General features: G+C 36.4%; 1 protein-coding gene across 1 annotated transcript in view; it reads left to right on the plus strand.

Moving 5' to 3' along the window:
• LOC108666882 overlaps positions 1-22,459 on the plus strand; it is a 24,915-nt gene continuing 2,456 nt past the window's right edge. Inside the window, exons 1-13 of the mRNA XM_018153823.2 lie at positions 1-208; positions 11,820-11,885; positions 12,498-12,744; positions 13,670-13,839; positions 14,750-14,806; positions 15,677-15,724; positions 16,269-16,287; positions 16,836-17,541; positions 17,805-17,960; positions 18,387-18,554; positions 19,878-20,001; positions 20,653-20,872; positions 21,433-21,616. Coding sequence (XP_018009312.1) covers positions 11,871-11,885; positions 12,498-12,744; positions 13,670-13,839; positions 14,750-14,806; positions 15,677-15,724; positions 16,269-16,287; positions 16,836-17,541; positions 17,805-17,960; positions 18,387-18,554; positions 19,878-20,001; positions 20,653-20,872; positions 21,433-21,616 — 2,114 coding nt within the window. The 5' untranslated portion in view covers positions 1-208; positions 11,820-11,870. The remainder of the gene's footprint in view (positions 209-11,819; positions 11,886-12,497; positions 12,745-13,669; positions 13,840-14,749; positions 14,807-15,676; positions 15,725-16,268; positions 16,288-16,835; positions 17,542-17,804; positions 17,961-18,386; positions 18,555-19,877; positions 20,002-20,652; positions 20,873-21,432; positions 21,617-22,459) is intronic.

Below are 22,459 nucleotides of genomic sequence, written 5' to 3' on the forward strand. Positions count from 1 at the left end.
AGAATAAACTTCTGCGCTAGAATAATATTTTGTCATTATTAGCGCTAGATAAAAGTTGATTCGTTCCTCCCAAGAAATGTGAGTTGACTTTACGCTGGCAGGCCAAATAATCGAAGTGCGACTTAAAGTGTTGGAGCGCTGAGGCTGAAATTAATATTGTTTTAATATATATAGTGCCTCGGTCTTCAATACTTTTTGCATCGAACTGGTGAGTTATTTAATATCGATTTCAGATAATTATTCGTTAGTCTTTGATTTAAATTTTAATTGTACAATTTAAATCTACAAGGTTGCTCTGAAATGTTAAAAAATTTCATCCACAATTTTGCTATCAATTTCATTTGATTCCTTCACCTGAAAAGAATTCTAATTTCTACGGTAGATACATTCATCATTCTTTATGAACAAATTAGCGATCGACCGTAAATCCGCCTGAAAGATGGAAGTTTTCATACATTCAACTTCTGTCGCGCACAAATAAAAAATATTTTGTTATCCTTTTCTATATGTCCGACGTTCAAATTGACAAGATATTTGATAAACGAAACAAACCCATACCGCCGATGTTGTGAGCCAACTTCGCTGCTCTCGTCAAGCAAAAAAATCGCTGCCGCTGGGCAGACTTTGAAATTCCTGTGCAGTTTGCATCAACTGTTGTATCTGGTCCAGCTACCATTAAATTCAAAGTGCAAAATACAATGCATTGTTTTTTTCATCATAGTAAAAATCATTTTCAGTCGGAGAAATTCAGACAGATCATAGTACACATAACACAAATGGTTATACAGATCATAATATACAGATCCTAGAAAGCACCGCAAAGATCATACTGAACATCGCAAAGATCATAAAATATCTGATGCACGTCATAGTACGCATCATGCACATCATCATACAGACCAAAGCAAACATTAAACAGATCATAGTACAGATCATACATGCTTGGGGGTATGGGTTTTTTACCACCGATCCTTGTCAGAGAAAGGATCCGTAACAAGTGGCTGACTCTCACGGCCTGAAGCTTCCAACATTTTTTTGGGTTGGAAATTTTTGCTAATTTGCTGCCGTTCTTGGATATCGGAGAGTGCTAGGGCAGTGCATTAAAATATTTCAATAAATTAGAAAATGATTGCATTTTGGAATAATTCAGCAATCACGCACGTAATTGCTACAATAAGATTGCTGTGTTTAGAATGTTAATAGCAATGAATGAGATTGAACTATAACCGGAATATCAACCAAAATAATCCTAATGTAAAAACAAAATTGGGTGCTCTCTAAATGGAATATTTTTCTCCAACATAAGGTTTTACCCAAAAATCGATACTAACTAGTATCGATTAACTAACTAATGTCTTCACTGAAAATGTCTAGCCGATGTAAGAACAGATCATTCATTATATTGAAGCGTTGATGCAATAATACTCTTAACGAAACTTAACGAAAATTTTCGGATACATTTTTACATCATGAATGATTAGGCGATCCATTATTATTCATCATGAAAATTTATACCAAAGAATTTATTTGAGGAAAAATTGTGGTTGATGCTTGCAACTAAATAGTTTGATTTCTCTGTTTGTTTGTTTTCTTGTTAAATGTAGGCATTATTCAGTGAAACATTATTTTTTAATGTTGCATACATCTTTTCTAAATGTATGCTTTTCTCGCAAGTAAACCACGGAAATTTTTGCAAACATCCGTATTGTTGAACATATTTTCCTCGCCCAAAGCGCAGTGTCTCGTTCAGTTAGAACCTAAAAAAACTAAACTCAGCTCAGGCAGTTTTTATCCACTCCTCTGTATGCTCATCTCCAAGTCAGAAAAATGAGTGGGACGTTGTCAAAACAGCGATGCAATTTTAAGTTTTTTGTGGGTCATCGTGACCCAGTTTGGCCAGGCATAAAGACGTATCAGTGCTACTTCCGTTCTCTGTTCGTGCTGTTGGTAAAAAAGTCTAACTATTTTGACAATTTTTCCCATTCAGTTTTCTAGGGGTGCTTTAGTCGGCTAGAAAAATGACTTTTGGCGCCGGAAAATATACACGGAGAAAGTTCAAAGACAGAATGAGGACGGTAACCGCGGAGGGGAAAGTCCGTTTTATTTTCCCAGACCCCGCAGCAGAAATAAATTCCGTCTTACGCGCAGCCATTTGTCCGGATCAGGGGCATGAGAAGCGAAAACCTTTCGGTAATACGGAGAGATTTTCATTCCATGAGATAATTGCTGGGAATAAGGAACTTCGTTAACTTAATTTTTTAGATGTGAATGACATGAAAAAGTTGCAATTTCACCACTTCATTATGCCAAATTGACTTCATTCATCCTAATAACTCATGTTCATGAACATAAAAAGAAGGTAATAGTTCAAGGCAGTGCGTAGAACCATAAATACGAGCGCCTGCCTATAAACGGAAGATGCGCAAACGAGTTCTTTCTAGAACGACGAACTCGGACACGATCAGACGCATCGTCAGCTCTTACTGTATATCATCCTCTAAGAATTTAACCCTATAAGGCCTTACACGAGTAACCGGAGCAATATTGTCACGCGCCTACTTCCCAAAAAGGATACGTTCTAGAGAGCGCAAAATGACTTGCACTGATGATTGCCGCCACGTACAACAACTTTAAAATGTTCTCTATTGCGTACAAACGTCCTCAGGTTGCTGCACTCAATAGTTTACGCATAATTTAAGTTGAATGTTATGTGCTCGGAGAGTGATTTACGGAGGTAGAGGGTTAAGCATAGTAACGCTTATTTCCAGACCAATATAATAATCATAATTTGATTTCTGCTTGCTATATCATAACGGCCCCGGTTGCTGCCTACGACAGATGGTGCATGAAAACGCAACGCATTCATACTTCAGAGTTTTACGCGTATTGGGATGAAATCTATTGTAGTAAAAGTAAAGTTAAATTGAAATTTTTGTACACTCCCCTCATCCCAAAGAAATTCGATGCTTGTGTTTACTGCCAAATCTCAAATATTGGCAGAATGATTTGCATATAAACTTTACTAACTCTTGCATGAAAGTGTTGATGTATCAAGTTTACTTCAAAATACGCTCATATCAATAACTGTTATTTGTGACTACAGTATATGTCCTTTTCACTGCAATTGCATGTTGCTGTAATCGAACGTTATCACCGCGTCGCAGTTGCCCGCGACGTTTCCGTTAAAGAAGCCCGTTACTGCGCACCCGATGTCACCATTAAACACAGACGTCCGTCATGAACGTTAATATCGGACGCGTGCGTTCTTGTGCTTTAATAACCGGACAGGTTGCTGTTCGTTTCCGTGCTTTAATTCCTATGGCTTATTAGCGTTCACGCATTGCGTGGTCAGAATAATCATGGCGCTCGTTGCTCATTGCGATGCAGAATAGAAAGTAGCGCTAACGTTTGTATCGTGACGTTGTTGTTTTGAGGTCTGTTGCGCTGAGATATCAAAAGAAAAGTCCGCTATCTGTTGACTATGTTATAATGTGTAAGTACTGTACCAAGCGGAGCTGAGAATAATTTTTTGCTGAATTTACAGTATTCCAACAAAGGTCATTTGAATTGTCATCAGTTCCTGCTCATGGTTGTATTAATTCAACCATGGTTCTTCATATCCACCATTTATGATGCTTCGAAAATGTATCCTGATGAAATGTCCCTTTATCGCTGGTCTCGCACGATGACGAACTGCTTCCTTCCCTTTATCCCTTGGTCATTCCTGTCACTTTCTGGTTATTTCTTTTACTTTCTGGACAGTTATTTCACTTAATTACTCATCATCATTATTTCCACTTACTCATCATCTCTGCCACTTGCTTCACATGTTCATTATCCCTGTCTCGAATGGGTGAAAAACCTCTCGACAGGTTGAATGTAATACTAGCGAGCTATATCCGTTATTCCCATACCTGTTTTTAGAAGTTTTTTCGTCTCAACGGGCGTTGATAGAACCTGTTTCGCCAGTAGAGAAGATCGCGATCTTCTTGGATGCCATGTTATAGTAGCAGCTGGTAGAGATACAAGTATCGGTTTAAAAATCACGTTGCGATTGCAGTGCGTCAATGGATTATTATTAATTTTTTTTGGCGATCGGTTGCCTCGAGCTTTAATTAAATAAATGAATCTTATTGAAGCGGCATGTGCTTGATTGTGAATTTTATTTTGACATAACAGTTATATTGTAAAAAGCAATTATAAATCTAATTTTTGCATTGAACTTTTCGAGATGGAAAATTCATGGAATTATGAAATAAAATAAAGAAGTTTTCAATTAGCAAATGATAATAATCAATTCAGGTCGAAAAAAGTGTGGCCTACCGGTGGTACATTTTTAGAGAGATTGACAAAATATTGATGTGCGATGTTCGAAATTCGGATTTGATTTTTATGAAAGACTGTAGCGCCTACTTCGTTATAAAGTCTAAAGATAAATTTTTGTCAACAGCAAAGTACTGTAATAATATAATAACGATTTCACAACATACTGACCAGGAATTTTTTTTTACCTCTACCGCTGGCTTACCGATGATGTTCAATATCATCGGGACATTGAACATGATCGAGAACACATTCTCTACCACAAATGCTATCACTAGACCATCATCGCAGTTCTGTACAAGACAGCAGTTCGCCATTGGTTCTTTTTTGTTTTATCGCCTAAGGGAAGAAGATCTTAAGACTGCCTTGCACATGAGGGTCACTAGGTCGACTAGGAGCATTTGCATGGCTGCTCATTATGTCAAGCGCGGTGAGCTTCCCTGTAACCATGTTACTATGAAACCATCATATAACGTAGTCTACGTAGAGCACAGTAATGTAATGGAGAGCACAGTAATGACCGGGAGTAACATCTAAATGAGCTGACCGACTTAGTGCTACAAATACTAGAAACGTTCTAAAAATTTATTCAGTGTAGTGCTGCATGTTTCATTAAAAATCAACAAACGCGACATTGCAGAGCTTTAGGTACTATTAACTAATAAATAGTGCGAAAATATCGTACTACAAGTTCCATTGACTCTTAACTAGCCGAGTCTGTGTGGTATAATGTTGGTTTCACTAGCCACTAACTAGCGTGCCAAGTGCTGTTGCCGGATGAGACATCATGTTCAAAAACACTTGTAATAGCCTATGTTGAGACTGCTGCTTTTAGCTCATTTTCTCATTTATGAAAAAAGCGCTATTGTGCTCGTCATGTCCGTCTGTCTGTCTGTGACTTCACGTTGCCGAGTATCCATGATACTCGGCAACGAGAAAATGCGCTCTCTGTCACTTACTGCAGTGAGTACTGATACATTTTTTTAGCGTTTTAATAGTCAGGCTGGTGGCTTTTATATTTACAGTGTATTTAAATGTGTGAGCATACAAGTCACTGAAAATGGGCTTGACATGATAATGCCGCGCCGTTATAAGATTAACTTAAAATCACTCCGAATTCCCTAAACTAATTTGTGCCCGGAAAACGGACTAGAACGCGGACGTCTGCATAGGCATTTTGACTGCAATTACAGTAACGGCAAGAGAAATTTAGAGCAACATGTGTCGGAGCTTCGGGGTCATTGGGTTCAACATTTTCCTTGAAGAAGCTTCTTCGTAATGTTGGAGACTACGCGAAATAATGTGTGCCAAAATTACTTCAAATGATTCGTTTACCCTGTGTTTATGTTGCAAGGTAGGTTTTTAAAGCAAGCTGATGATATAGTGTAACATCTTTAATTATCATATTTTCTTTGTTGGTTTGTGTTCATTCTATTATTATCCACACTTTTTTTAATTCCTATTATCTTATGGATTTCTTATTATATACCATATAAATAAGTATGTCTGGTATATAGGCAGTCAAAAGAATAATTTTTGATAAATTTCGCTTGCATGATAGATTTAATCGGGAATTGTTAAACAGTTCATGCCACAGTTCGTCATCAAGGAGTTAAAGATCATTGTCTCCGAATGGATGCATTCCAGTAATCTCTATACGACATGGGTTCTTCATTATTCTTATAAAACATAACTCGGTTAATGATGGCTGTGTTATTGAGAGAACCTCTCTAATCATGCCAATGCAGTTCCTGATCAATGGTTCATTAATTATTATTAATGTTTCGGTTTTACCGTAGGAAATTACCAAAAGCTTTTCCGACGTTGGAATTAGATTCATTATTGTAATTGAATTAGTTCTTCTCATGTTTTATCTTCTTGTATTCGTTAAATTTCATTGAAACGTCAAACCGTGCGCAATCAATTTCTTATTTTTGTATTTTTATGTTCGGTCTAAGTCTTTGGAAGCTGAATTCATTTTCTATGATTCGGACAATGTCGATCTAAATTCCATATTAATAACTAATGATTATTCATGACTAAAGTCAAATAAAGGGCTAATGCATCACAAATTTCTGTTTGCAGTCCTTTGTCTGATCTATTTTTATTTTTTGATATATTTTGATATTTTTACCTCCGTATCGGCAGCCATGCTCGAAAACACAAAAATCATTCCTTACTCTTCTACTAAGTAGAAGAGAACGGGTGTTAGATTTACTAAATTTACCTTACAATAGTTAAAGGGGAAATAGTAGCTGTTTTATTAAGTGTTTTGAGCGTCATTGAGCTACCCCTCCTATATTATTATTTCCAAACACAACTTTCGCAGTTTCAAACGACAATTCGTATTTTAAAATCCATCCTTATTTAATATGCATTATTGCATTTCCCCTTTCAACAAATTACTTCACTAAATCGAGAAATCAAATTATATGAAAAACTTTTCTATTCCTTCAAATCACAGTGTTAAAAGCGTATAATTTATAGGAACGCTGTTGCATCACACATTGCGATTGGTTAATAACAAAATCCTTAGAATTGTTCAAAATATTTTTCATTCCCAATGAAAGTTACAGAGGATAACATAATAGCATACGCTCTGGAATAGCTCAACTGATTTTTATAACAATGAAATTAACTGACTGAGAGATCAACTGTTTTTTAAAATAATGTACATGACTGACATCTTCACTGATTTCTGAAGCAACGCTTTTGACTGAAAGCTACACTGACTTCTGGCACAAATCTCTTGGCTGAGAGATTCACCAATACTTGAAACAATGCTTCTGACTGAGAATTTCACTGATTTCTAAAACTTTGCGTATGACTGAAAGCCTCTTCCAAGAGCATTTTTTTTCTAAAAAATGCTCTTGACTGAGAGCTTCACTGACTTCTAAAAATAGCTCTTGACTGAGAGCATCACTGATTTCTAAGAATGGCTCTTGACTGAGAGCTTCACTGATTTCTATAAGTGACTCTTGACTGAGAGCATAACTGATTTCCAAAACAATGTTTTCGACTGAGAGCTTCACTGATTTCTAAAACAATGATCTTGACTAAAAGATTTAATAATTTCTGAAACAATGTTCTTGACTGAAAGATTTACCGATTCCCAGATCAATTTGCGGCGTCTGTCCAGCGAGAGATCGACGATGAGATCTTGCAATCAATCAGCAGCTTTCGATGCTTCATCACGAACATCTCAATAATAAGTGAAATAAAATTACTGCCGCACTTCTGTACGGCAGTGAAGGAGCATGGCAGTAAATTGTTGCCATACTTCTTCTGAATGGCAGTAATTTTCATTTCTCCACAGTACGAACATATGACCTCAGTATGAGCAATGGTTAGCCGATACTTTTTTATGAATTTTTCAATCAACATTTGTAACTTGTGAGCAATGGTTAATCGATAATGTGGCATAGCCGGTACAAACAAAGCCGTCGTATTTCATTGATTTTATAAAATCATGATAATTAACGAGTTTTGAACTTTATAAAATCCAGATCGTTTGAAAATATACAAAAATTTTTGAATAGAACCGCTGTATCTCAACTGTCGTCATCAATTACATTTTTTATCACACCTTAGAGTGTGGTAATAATAATTCTTCACCGGTCTATCTTCGGAGTATTCGTGAAACTCTATTTAAAAAATGTTCAACTGTTGTCAATTTCGCTGTCAAATTTGCTCACAATTATAACTTAATCATATCTGTGAACTTATTATTTAACAATCTAATGGCATAATGACATCAATATCTACCCACTGATCTTGAACGAGATTCAAATTTTAGCTTAGTGTCACTATCCCTTCATTAATTCCAGCTTTTAGTTCACTTCTAGGCCGTAAAGGTATCTGTCTTCTTCGGCTTTCTCCTTCTAGCCCACTCTTTCCTGAGCCCCGAGTGACATGTTCTTTGTTCTTGTCTCGCTCATAACCTACATAACCTACATAGCCTACATAACCTACCCTCGCCTGCCGTCGTGGGTTCGAAATGGGGCTCGTTTAGCCCGCGGGAAGCAATGCAAGGCTCTAGTCTTGACACAAATTCCGCCGCACAAAGACAGTCGATGGATCGGCTGATAACCAAACACTGACATACGAAGATGCTTTCACATTTTCAACGAAGACTTACGCCTCTGATATTCGTGAAGATCTATTAATTATCCATACATCCGCCGTCAATTGTCCGCTCATTATTACTTTCAGCGAGCGTCAGGTGGCCATCGGTGGAGCGTCGATGATCAATCGAAATTATAAGCGTAGATTATGTGAAAACCTGTGAACATAAATTGTCAACTATGATAGAAGTGAAAACTATGGGGAAAGAACTATAACACTTAATATACGCTCAAATGATTCTAGCTGGAAATCAGATACAGATACGTTAGATAGATACATAGATATGTTCAGGAGTTATTGTACATACATGCATTAGCGCTATGAACCATCGCTACTCCTTTTGCCGGTGTGTAGGAATATTCATTGTTTCCGTAGAGTGCTGCACTTCTGCGAAACTAGATAGCGTATAACGGTCACTGAAAGTCATTCATATTTGAACTGATCGACCTATGATACGAGCACAGTTCAGTTTTCTCATTGGTGATAGCGTCAGGACGATGAAGTATGAGGTATCAAATATCACGAAATTAGCGCTAATAATTTAAAAAAAGTATATTATTTCATATATCCTTCTCCAAACAAGTTTTAGTAAACATTAACATGCCGAAGGAGTCACAATTAGCAAGTGCGAGTGAGTTTATTCAATAATAATATCAGCTCTTCCATAGAATCTAGATCTGTACAGCTCTCGGCGGACAGTCTTTATGGAAGCTGCATGGGTTCTGTAGGTGTCCATTGATGTCTGCAGTAATTATAACAGTCGTGGTCTTTCGATTGTCCCTCACAATTCAATTTAGGTACCGACGGTCTCTCTCAGACAACTTCGACTTTCGGCTACACCTGTGCTTTTCCTTCTCTTTCAAAAGCAGTCATTACTTTTGAGGCAGCACCTCTAGAAACGTCAAGCATTCGGGAAGTTTCTGTCATACTAGCACCTGCTATACGGGAAACTAACAATTTGGTCTCTTTGAAAGTCAGAAAGGTTTGCCATTTATAGGTTATAGGTTAGGTTATAGACACAAAAATTTTCTACAAATATCTGTGCAAGGATAAAATATCAATCAGCAGCAATAAAGATCAGAATAAACAATAGAACTTCAGAATAAACAATAAAACGTAAAAAATATCACGTTTTCATTGTTTATAACATGTCACAAAAATTAGGAAATCAAGATGTCAGGTGTAAATTCCCCGTATACCAGGAAAACATAATTACAAATACGGGGATATCGTTTATCCCCGTATTTTGTCCACCCCTGCCTCATATGCATATTTATTCGTTTTCCCAAGGTTCAATGTGTTTCAATGACCACGTTTTGATCTCTTCGTGATTGACGATCCCTTTCAGAATTGAGCTTGGCAGATGCAGGATATTACTTGGCAGCAGATGTATCTCTTACAGCAGCAGCTGCAGAACCGGCAGCAAGGGTATCTGTAACACAAGCCGCAATAACAGCAGATGTATGGAAGCCCTAATAACCGTTACAGCAATCACCTGGAAAGTGCTCGCGCCGCAAAAATGTCAACTACGTTTTTTTTTTCAAGCAAGACGGAAAAAGATTGCAGCACCACTGCATATCGGCAAAAGCAACAGCACCACTGCACAACCGGCAGTAGCAACAGCACCACTGCAGCACCAACCGCACCCCTGCAGCGCCAGTAGCACCAGCTGCACCAGCTGTACCACTCTGGCACCAGCAGCACCACTGTACTGTAGCACCAGCAGCACCACTGCAGCACCAGCAGCACCACTGCAGCACCAACACTACCACTGCAGCACCAGTGCAGCACCAGTGCAGCACCACTGCAGCACCAGTGCAGGCACCTCCGTTATGGCAGATGACGCACTTAAAGAAACCTGACCCACTTCCAGCCCACCGCTGTGGCGGCAGCTGACTCTTCATCGTATTTTTCCTTATTTAAATTCCGGCAAATTTGCTCAGTACGAAAATACTCGAGCTGTTGAAACAACACATGGGAAACTCGTACGTGCTTCTGCTCCAATGACTTTGTGTTTTTTATGAGGGCAAATTTACACGTGCTTGGATTAAATGACTTAGCATTCTTTAGAGGTAAACGTTTGCGCGCCTGGGTTTATTGAATACGGAATTTGAACTATTTTGACTTTATATACGCGTTGTGGGGCTTTATTTTCATTTTGAAAGCGAGCCCTCACAATAACATGAGAAACAATGTCATGTTTTTCGAAGCGTATTCTACTTCAAGTTGATTCAGCCGTAGTAATAAATGTTTTGATTGTCTTTTATAATAGTTAGAAAATTACAACCTTGCGGTACTTGCATGCGACCCGATAACATCAAAATTGTATCTCAGAGAATCTTAATCAATTTTCACTCTCCAAAATTAGGCATTAAATAATCCATCAAGCATTAATTTGTCAAGATTTATTTTTCTCTTTGACGTATAGTGTACAGGTTTCATTATTTTTGTCGATATTGTGACTGTGAAATATTGAGAGATTGTGTTTTATAAATCTTTATTTTTGAATGAATTCTTGTTAGGTAAAGCCTTTGCATATTCAGCCTCCATGATGAGCGCTTGCGTTTTTCTACATAGCGTTCATTTTATCAATAAATCATCTTGCACATTAAAGATATATGTGGGCGTTAAACCACAAAGAACTGACATTAATATAAATTTTCGTTTTCATCCGATGAAACTTTAAATTTGCAATTTAGCAATCATATACAATTTAAATTAATACAACAATAAAAATTAAGTAATTACGTAAGCTTATGTCGCGTCGTTTATGACAACCAAACTGCAACTAAATTATCAAAAATTTTACAATCCTGTTTAGCAAATAAAATAAATAAATAAAAATAAATCTTGGCAAATAGAACGCAAATTTATAGTAAAGAAATTGAAAAATATTGACATGATATTAAAGAAGCGCTTAGCTCAAGCATAAATAACGTTTTAAATTTCTATGTAGAATGATGCGACTGTAGATTTCACATCATTTTCTATTGATATGAAATATATTTAAAATTAAATTTTTTAGTTTCATACAAGATTTGATTTAAATGACTTCAAACTCATCGATCCAAGATTTTATATACAGTCACAGTCATTTTATTTACAGTTATATACCTTTACAAAAAAATAAATGTTGCAGGCCTAATTTACGTCTACGTCTGATTATATTTATGTCTATTCACAGGACTAATTTATGTCTATATCTATTTGTATTTATGTCTATTTATAGGCCTAATTTGTGTCTATTACTCCTATATGCACCAGGAATCAAACACAGTTACGAGAACAAAAAGTCAAAAATCAACATACTTTATAAACCATATAATAAACAGTACTAAGAAAATATATTTAATTTATGCGGTTTGTTACAGGCAATGAGGCAGTGAAGTTAGTCTTCAAATAGAAGCTTCAACTCCGCAGTCATGCTCTTCCTTCCGGTAAGAGTAATCAGTAAACTGTTAATTAAATTTCTCGATAGAACAAGTTAAGTAATTATACATCAAGTGAAATCCAAAAGCCCATTAAAAATTCCAGAGATCTGCTCGCATTAAATTCATTTGACCCATTAAGATTAAATCTGTATACATTTATGTCAAAATTGATAGATGATTTATTTCCAATTAGCGTTAATTAAGCATTTTTAATAAGACGATCAACTTTATAGTTTGCTCAAGTGTCCCATTGTAGCTATAATAGAAGATTTTCACGGAACCGATGATGTATAATTATAAGTTAATGACTTTATTTCAATGAGGCACCCTCTTGACGCTTTACACAGTTCACCATATACAAAAAACACGCCATGTCAATATTACAGATGAAGTATGAAGAGAATGATCTTTGGTATTGTGAATGATTTACGATATTATTGTGCAAAAAATCTCACACAATTCTAATATAAATGATTTTGAAGCATGATAAGATTCATTTTATCTCATACATCGTATTTCTCAGTTATTTTATACACAGAGTTTCATGTATTACACAGAGTCTAATTTAAATTATGAGTAATTCAATTTTTTAAAGAGTACTTTAAATTATGTATACAGGTGCTGGTTGTAGTGTTAGCTCTGACAAATACGGGGCTCGGGGAAGAACTCCCCATGTCTGAGTCAGAGCAGAAGTCAGAAGCAGCGGTTGGGGAAGCTGGGGAATATCAAGCGACGGAGGCGGATGAGGGGTCGGGGACGGAGCCTCCCCAAGATCTGCCTATTGCTGAAGCCCTCGTTGGGGAAGAGGGGGAAATTTACGACATCTCCCCTGCAGAGGAGCTGAGGATTGCTGCTCAGAAAGCCGGTAGGGGATGTCGTTTTGTTTGGAGCAGTTGATGACTTGAATAAAAGATAGTGAAATTTTAATTAAGGCACCCTGGGTCTTTGAAGATCTTTATGACCTTTATTTATATTTATTAATTATTTTAGTTGATAAATGGGCTGCTATTTTAAAGTAAGACTATTACTGTTCGAAAGATGCAGTTAGGATTTAAAATTGTAAACCTATTTATAATTTTAATGTCGAAATATACCCAGAGTGGATGTTCGCACCCACATCTTATGGTCCAATGGCACTTCTCATAATTTCTGCAACTAAAATAATTACTATGACTTACAATATGGGTAGTAGCTAGTTACTCTGTGCAGGCTACAACGCCAGCAGGACAGTAACTAGTTAGCACTAGCAGGACAGTAACTACTTACCACTAGCAGGACAGTAACTAGTTACTACCAGCAAGACAGTAACTAGTTACCACTAGCAGGACAGTAACTACTTACCACTAGCAGGACAGTAACTACTTACCACTAGCAGGACAGTAATTACTTACCACTAGCAGGACAGTAACGAGTTACCACTAGCAGGACAGTAACTACTTACCACTAGCAGGACAGTAACGAGTTACCGCTAGCAGGACAGTAACTACTTACCACTGGCAGGACAGTAACTACTTACCACTAGCAGGACAGTAACTAGTTACCACTAGCAGGACCGTAACTAGTTACCAATAGCAGGGCACTAACTAGTTACCACTATCAGGACAGTAACTAGCTACCACTATCAGGATAGTAACTAGTTACCACTAATAAGCCAGTAACTAGTTACCACTAATAAGCCAGTAACTAGTCACCACTAGTACCAGTAACTAGTCACCATCACGCAGGCTACAACATCACGGGCATTAACTATTCACCACTAATAAGGACAGTAACTAGTCACCATCACACAGGCTACAACATCACTGGCATGACGCTGGATCTCGCCACGCACGCCACGGAGGAGGAGTTGGCCGAGGCGCTGCCACAGCCGCTCGCCGAGGCCCTCATCCAGCGGCGCCGCCGTCCCGACCTGCGGGACAGACTCATCGGCATGACCTTCCTGGGCCAGCCTGTCCCACTGGTGGGTGCTTATATGTATTTTATTATGTCATTTATGGGTAAATATAAGCTTTTAGAATTATTTTTTGTTATTTAATGCACAATGTACAGCAATCATACTTGTACAACGTGGCTGTCGTATAACTATGACCTTCCTGGGCCAGCCTGTCCCGCTGGTTGGTGCTTATATGTAATTTATTATGACATTTATTGTTAAATATAGGCTTCTGCGATTGTTATTTATTTACCTGTACTACACGGTTGTCATATATGTAAGTATGACCTTCTTGGGGCAGCCTGTCCCGCTGGTTGATGCTTATATGTATTTTATTATGTGATTTCTTGTTAAATATAGGCTTTGGTAATTCTTTTTTGTTATTTAATGTAAAGTTCACTGCAATTATACCTGTACTCCGCGGTTGTCTTATAAGTATGACCTTCTTGGGCCAGCCTGTCTCCTTGCTGGGTGCTACTGTTTATTTTCGTGTTTATTTTATCGTGTAATGTATCATTTTATGTGAGGTTTTTTATTACAATTTATTAGGTAAGGTATGGTGTCAAAAATTAGACTTATTGTCCCAGGTTGTCCTATCGGCATGACGTTCTTGGGCCAGCCTGTTCCCTTTGTTGGTGTTTCTGAATAATGTTTATGTTTATTATGTAATTAATTATTATATATCATGTTTCGTTATCACTTTTTGTTAATTTTCGTACATTAATTTGGCCTGTACTTTCAGCAGTCGTATGGCGTATCAATTTTGGAATAGAAATTTCGGTATTTGGAACTGATTTTGCTTGATCTGGTCTTTATTTAAATGTACAACTGATAGTTTGAATTGAAAAAAATGCTACGCATGGTCCTCAAGATTTACCTTCACTACTTAATGATGTAATAATGTCTTTCAAAATAAAGTTTTACAATTCTCAATTAGGATCGCGTGCCTCGGCGTCCATTCCTGTCTGAGCATCAAAGCCAAAGACGGAGATCCGTGAGTAATGAAAACAATTATTTTATTATTAGACTAATTATTTAAACTTCTATGTAATTATATGCACTTCTAAGTAATTCTATTCACTTCTATGCTATTTGTTACACTTTTCTCAAACTCTTTACACTACTACTGTGCAGATCTTCACGTTTTTATGTAATTCTTTACACATCTAATTAATTCTTTCAACTTCAATGTAATTCTTTAAACTACTACGTAATTTTTTACATTTATTTGTTTATGTTTTTCTTCGATTAAACTGAAAGATTTTGATGAAAAGGCAATTATAAACGTAGCCTAATATGAAGAGTAACATTATTCTCACATTTAATTGAGTTCATGCTACGAAATAATTTCTTTTAGATAACTTTTACTATATCATATTTATCACATTTTACTATCACATATCACATAACTTATCACATATTGAATTCATTTAATATTTTAATTTATCCTCCATATGATCTTCACCACTCTTGAAAGCTAGCAATCAGACGCAAATATTCTGTCTAATATAAAAACATAACCAAGTACAAAATTTAGTCTTTCGTCTTTGATTAAATTTCGCAAACAATAGAAACATATATTTTTTACTTACATTTTAACTTTTTTATATGTTTTTATAAATAACTCTGGGAGTAAGCCTGGGTGCTGTTGGGTTAGCAATTATTGAAATCTAATATAATAATTATCCTAGAATTATTAATCAAAACTGTCACTCGATGAGCTCTCTACTTTTGATGGTAGCTTGAACTTTGAATTCAAGTCATTATCTATATTATGTTGATATATTGAGTAATATTGTCTGCTAGAGTTTAATTTATATTATGTGTAAATTCGACTGCAATTTCTAAATGGTGTTTCGCTTAGGGAGCTGGACCAATCAGAAGATTTCCGGCGACTTTTGCACAGAAAAGAGTGAGTTTTTGGAATAGATTAAGTAGTTAACATATAAGAATACTTGATGCTTTTTGTAATATTTGATGCTTGTTATAAATTATAACGCGTTACCTTATTCTTATTAACGTCAGCGTAACCTTATTATTTTAACGTAACGTTCTTCTGCCAATTTAATTAATTTATTACTTACTTTTTATTTTTCTTTGACTAAATTTACCTTTTCATTTGTCTGTGAACTTTTTAACCTCTTTCCAAATTGACAACTACTCAATAACCCCATGGTTTTGAAACAATATAATCCTTAATTCTATGTTCTGCGTTATTTAAAAGTTCAAATGTTTTGAACTTTTAAAGAATAATTAAAAGGAAATACTTTTGAGTTCAATGTGCGAAACGATTGAATAAATTATTTTGAAAATATTTATGCGCGTAACTATCGTTATTCATCTTCTAGCTTCTAACAGATCATAAAAATTAAATAGTACAAGAATTATGCGGTAAAAAATTTTGTATCATCAAATTGATTGCAAAGATTTAATACATATTTTCTTCTCGTCCACAGAATGATTACGTCACTTCAGGTTTGTGATAATATTAACTTTTACTTTATTATTGGGAAATTCATTAATCAGTGTAGTTTTTACGCGAATAAAATGAACTTTTTGTCATGCCTTAAGCCTGCAAAAGTTTCAAATTTTATTAGCTGAAATATTTGATATTAACTGATGTAAATGTTTAGAATTAATTTTTAATTCAAATTGATGTGAAATTATTTCTTAATCTGGTTCATTTTTGTGGAAGTGATGTCCGTAAAATTCTAAATATTTTCAAATATGAGACTGACTTTTTCCCATTTGCCAAAATATTATAGCTATCGGAAAAATAAATTTTATGTTAGCAACTGTTAAAATGAATTATCGAAAATAAAATATTATAGTTTGCGTTGATAAAATACCGAAAAATATTATTGTTATATTTATTGAGAAATGTTATTGTTATATTTACCGAGAAATATTATTGTTATATTCATCGCGAAATATTATTGTTGTATTTGTTGAGAAATATTATTGTTATATATATTGAGAAATATTATTGTTATATTTAGCGAGAAATATTACTCTCATTACAGAGGTAGAAGGTCGACCGCGGATTTTAAAACCGGTTCCGTTTCCGGCAAGTCGTGCCCGCATCATCTTCCCACCGATGCCCGGAAGACCGGACGAACATGCCGGAGATTCCAATGCAGGGCACCGGCAACAAGAAAGCAGGCCAATGGGCTTCCAAATTCATGGAGCTGGCAACGCACCAAAACAAAAATTTGTTCCGAGACCCCAAACTATTTTCGACCGAGGACAAAACCCTCATTTTGATCCAAGTCATAGGCCGAGGAAGAAACCTTTCGAGGTGTTCGATCTTAGGGATACCGCGATCGTAAATCCGATGCTACGACCTCAGAGACCGCTGCAAGATCTTCCCACAATCGAAGACGAATTTGACAATTCTCTTGGGCCTGATTTCGGTCCCGTTATTTACGAAATAGATCACAATATCCAAACTATCATTCCGAATTCATTCTCAAGTTTAGATTCTGAACAAACTTCTACTAATAATGTTTCTCCGTTCGCTCCCTTTCCTTCTTCATCTTCTGGCTCCAAACTTCCACCTCCACCTTTTCGCCCGAAACAGTTTCCTCCGAGCACGCCCCTCTCGACAGGGTTCACAAATTTCGGCAACTCCGAGAAGCCAAAACCCGAGGGAAATTTCAAACCGGACCGGAAAAGCGAATGCACGCAATACACAGAAACCATTTGTCTCGATGCTGACAACTATCCACAGTAAGCAAATAATCATTTGCAATGGCCACTCCACGATTCATGAAAAAGTGTGTGTTATCTCCAATTTAAGAGTTTATACCAATTTTATACACCAATTGAAACACAGACTTCTCTTCCATCCTTGTTTTGTGTCTAAAAAACCTAGAAGCTTGTCAAATCTCAAATAAGAAAAACATCCAAAAATATTTACCGATGAACAATTGAACCCTAGGATTATGACAAAAAAAATATTTTGTCCGTCTTATAACTATCGTATTCGGCAGCACCGAGATTCTGGCTGCCCTGGAGGGCGACAAGGGCAGAACCAACGTCCTGATCGCTGAAGTCCGCAACCAAAGCGCGGACAACCTCGTGGACGGCGTCACGGCTCGTCAGGAGCAGACCTACGACTACACTCACTACTTCGGCGACGGCAACAGGTAAATAATCCCACTACTTCGGTGATGGCAACAGGTAAATAATCCCACTACTTCGGTGATGGCAACAGGTAAATAATCCCACTACTTCGGTGATGGCAACAGGTAAATAATCCCACTACTTCGGTGATGGCAACAGGTAAATAATCCCACTACTTCGGTGATGGCAACAGGTAAATAATACCACTACTTCGGTAATGGCAACAGGTAAATCTTGTCTTATTAAAGTTAATTGAACGTTATTTAAAATACATCAACTTATAATCATCGTTGTTTTAACGTGTTTATCCTGGAGAGTTTGATGCCTAATGAAGCTTATGATTTACAGAAGACAAGGCACCGTGATCTCGTTGTAATCATCGTAATTATCATTGTTTCAACGCAATTATCCTATAGAGTTTGATCCCTAATGAAGCTTATTATTTACAGGAGACAAGGCGCTGAGGAGCATCGGGACTTCGGCGGGGAAGGCGGTTACCTCTGCCCCTCTGAGGTGAAGTACGCCAAGCCTAAGCGCGCCAGGAACAGCAAGGGCGAGTGGAAATTCGTCGTCAATATGGAGAAATATACGCAGACCATACGCATGGAGAAGTGCATGTGCGTATTGTTTTAGTATATTTCCATTTCTTTACAACACTTGTCTCTAACTTCACTTCAATTTATTATTGTTTGTTTGTTTGCTTGTCTGCTACAAATCTTATAATCGAAATTTAACACACTTCAACCAGTCCAATCGATTTGAAATTTTGCACACTTGCGTAAAGTCGAAGACAATGTTTGAATCAATGTACAGAATAAATCATTTTAAAAATAAAAAATATTATGTATATAAACCAATTTAAAAATAAATATATTTTTAAATATTTTAAAATAAAGTAAGAAATTCATTTTACATGTACAGCATCGGAGACACTGGCCTCTTCGTAAGTGTTGTCTTTAAAAAGTAATTTTCAAACGCATATTATTTTATTAAATTTATTTTCACGTTATGTTTCAAATTCTCTCGAACGAAATAAAGTGAAATTTTTGTTCATGTATATTTTCAGTCTTTAAAATTTAAGTACATATCAAAGCAAGCATATTACACTAAGAAGGGTATACCAGAAGAATTCAATTTTCATTGCAAAATAGTTATTTACATAATTCCTAATGTTTAGGTATTTCAATTATCGATTTCTAAACTTAAAATAACAGTTGCTGCCGTTATTTTGGGCATATATACATACCTCCCACTCAGAAATCGAAAGACCACTAAAAAAATTCAAATGAAGTGTCTTGTGTGTGTCTTGACTCAAACACTTATTCCATCAATTGTAATATTTTTTGTAATACCAATTTGATTTTTCTAACTAACTGTACGATTTTGTTGAATATGGCACTATCGATACACTGAATGATATTTCCATCACCGCATCAAAAATTAGTAGAAGTTATTTATCAAATTACAATATTGTGTAAAATACCCATTTGTGTTTGTGTATCAAAATGTTAAAGAAAACGTTTGACCTGAGGATTATTATCGTATAGGAAGATTATAGTAAGACAAATCCTCAGTCCTTCACAGGATGACAACTACTTTCCAAAGTGCAGTTCATCAAACATGAATGATATTACTAGATATAAAAACATTAAACCTAAAAAATAGTATCGTGTGGACAACAAAGTCCACCGAATCATCAGATTAACATTAAGATTAGATTAACGACATCAGATTGGCATTAAGTCTAAGATTACCGACGTATGAGTAAAAAGCTAGGAAAATTTCTGACCTAAGAATTAAGTTTCCAATAAACGATAAGTAGAAATAATATATAGTTTATAAGAAGTAAATCTCTTATAAACCGAAAAGTAAAAAAATATATTTTTTATGCAAAGTAAATTTTTATAAACGATATAATAAATTTTAAACTACACGTGCAGCAAGCCAGGCGGCGCGTGCAGCTATGTCTCGCACCACTACCGCGCTACCTGCAACCAGGTGCACAACTACCAGCGCCTGCTGTCATGGGAGAAGAAACGGGGACTTCACATGGACATTTTCAAGGTAAAAATCTCATAAATAAATAAAAACTTAAAATTTTCAAGGTAAAAATCTCATAAAAAATAACAGCTAAAAATTTTCAAAGTAAAATTTCATAAAATAATCATAAACTAAATATTTTTATGGTGAAAAATCATACAATAAATAAAATCAAATAAAATCAATAAATAATCAATAAAACAATAAATAAAAAATCATAAATAAATAATATAAAAATCATATATTAGCGCCCTAATTAAGGTTTCACGTGTGATTGGAAAGCTGCATTTTCTTGGGCTCCTCAATAATGGTTAATACGAAAGTGATACGGGTATACTCAGAGGAATATGTGAAACTTACTCCAAATTGGAAAAGTATGCAAAATAGTAAAAGGTACACTTTTTCCACTTATAATGGTCATTTTGACCCATTTTGGCCCGGCAGTGCTACGTCTGCCCTCTGTTCGTATTGTGGATAAGAAAGTGTGTCACTATTTTAACAACACTATTTTGTGACTGCGCGCGATAGGTGCGTTAATTTACTATACAAACCTAGCAAAAAAAAAAAAACTTTTTTTACGTTATCATTCGTTTTCCATAAACATTATTTATGCTTCAATTTTTTTAAATATTTTCATTAAATATTAAATATATGTTATCCTTCCCTATCCCGCAGGTACCTAGTAGCTGCACATGCCACATACAAGGTTACTCGTACGTCTTCCCCCCACTGGGCCAAGATAAGCCGGGCCAGGGCCCACCACCAGACTCCCTCCTGCTGGAGACCCGCGCCTCCAACGACCTCAACATCCCAACGCGCGTGGTCACAACTCCCGCTCACCCCAGGGACGTTAGGCTACCCAACACCAACGTCAACGCACACACACCGCCTTCTGGTACTTAATTAGTAATAATCTATGACTTTACTTAGTTTAATTGACATCGATTTTAGAAAAACTGCATGCATCTTGATGATTATAATATTGGTTCAGTTTAACATCATTTTAAACCTAGCGTGATTTCCTACACTGAACTTTAGCGTCACCTTAACTGCAACGTGTTACAATATTTCATCGCTATATTCATAGCGCGTAATTTTAATATTTAGTGCTTTAACGTATAGTGTTACAATACACTGGAATAACTGCAAAACTCATGGATTCAGGTCTGCAACAAAAAATATAGACAACAGTAATTTTGTGTGCATGTGGGATGCAGTATGACGCAAATCGCCTAACAATTCACATTTGGCAGATTTCACATTGATATTAAATTATTTTTCAGCAACTCAGTGAAAAATTTTGTTAGTCGAAAAATGTAGTAATGCTTCAGAAAGGGTAATGTGTAGAAAGAAGTGTGCTTCTTCCTACAGTGCTTATTTTGTTAATAAGTTTTGTTGTTATATAAGTTATTCGTCACAGTTTGTAGACGAACAAAGTCCTATACGAATGTTCAGAGAACCCCAGCCCCTCCACACCCCCTAATGGCGGACCGTTCACCCGCCTACCCGCGCACCAGCGGCCGACCGCCAGCCAGCGGCCGACCGCCGGCCAGCGGCCGCCGCCGTTCGAGCGGCCCACGCCCTTCAGGAAGAACCGAACACGTCGGCCACCCGCGCCCGTCCCTAGCGGTGTAAGGCGGTGAGTCTTATTATAGTGATATTATATTATATTAGACTTATTATAGTAATATATTAGAGTAATATATTATAGTATAGAGGGCTCAACCTTGATTAGGCTCATAGACCTGTTGCCTATTCTGAACATCACAGAATTTTCAAAGCTTGGCAAAGGTGTCAAACCTGCGGCTTACTGCTTTAATTTGGCTGTGCTTAGCCGCCCAGCCACCTCGCCGATTTGACCAGAACTATCAAAGGTAGCTTGGATCGAACCCAGTACTCACTGCTCCAATCTTGTTACTCTGAATTGCATGCATCACCAAGTCCATACTTGTAGGACTTGTGTTCAAAACTCGTGTGACGATCACGATATAAACGAAGGAATATATTCATTGGAACCATTCCTACATGCATCCGTCGTCAAGGCCTCGGCAACGAATTAAACTGACCGAACCTAAAAATCACAATAAAGGGATGGCGAATAAATTCATAGTGACGAACAGTTTCGTTTGGAAAATAAAGCTTGAGGATTTTAAGGTGTATCTAATTGTATTACTTTGCAATTCCTAAAGCAGCGTTCCCTGATGAGTAAAACTTGTATTTCGAAACTGGCACTAGACCGATCTACAATTGTACTTGGAAAATTTGAATTTTTTTCCACAACGTTATTGCCAGACATTAAATGAATTTATTTCAAGCATTTTTTGCCTCAACTTAATGAACAGCGCTCACAATGAACCTGCCATTAATTGGAACACTAATTTCATTTTCCACAATACACACGGCAATTTCGACAACGGTCTAGTATTTCAACAAACATAAATAAGAATCCGTTTATCTTATAATTATAAATTAATCCACACTA

Source organism: Hyalella azteca, unplaced genomic scaffold, assembly GCF_000764305.2.
Source record: "Hyalella azteca isolate HAZT.00-mixed unplaced genomic scaffold, Hazt_2.0.2 contig6532, whole genome shotgun sequence".
NCBI classification, from domain to species: domain Eukaryota; kingdom Metazoa; phylum Arthropoda; class Malacostraca; order Amphipoda; family Hyalellidae; genus Hyalella; species Hyalella azteca.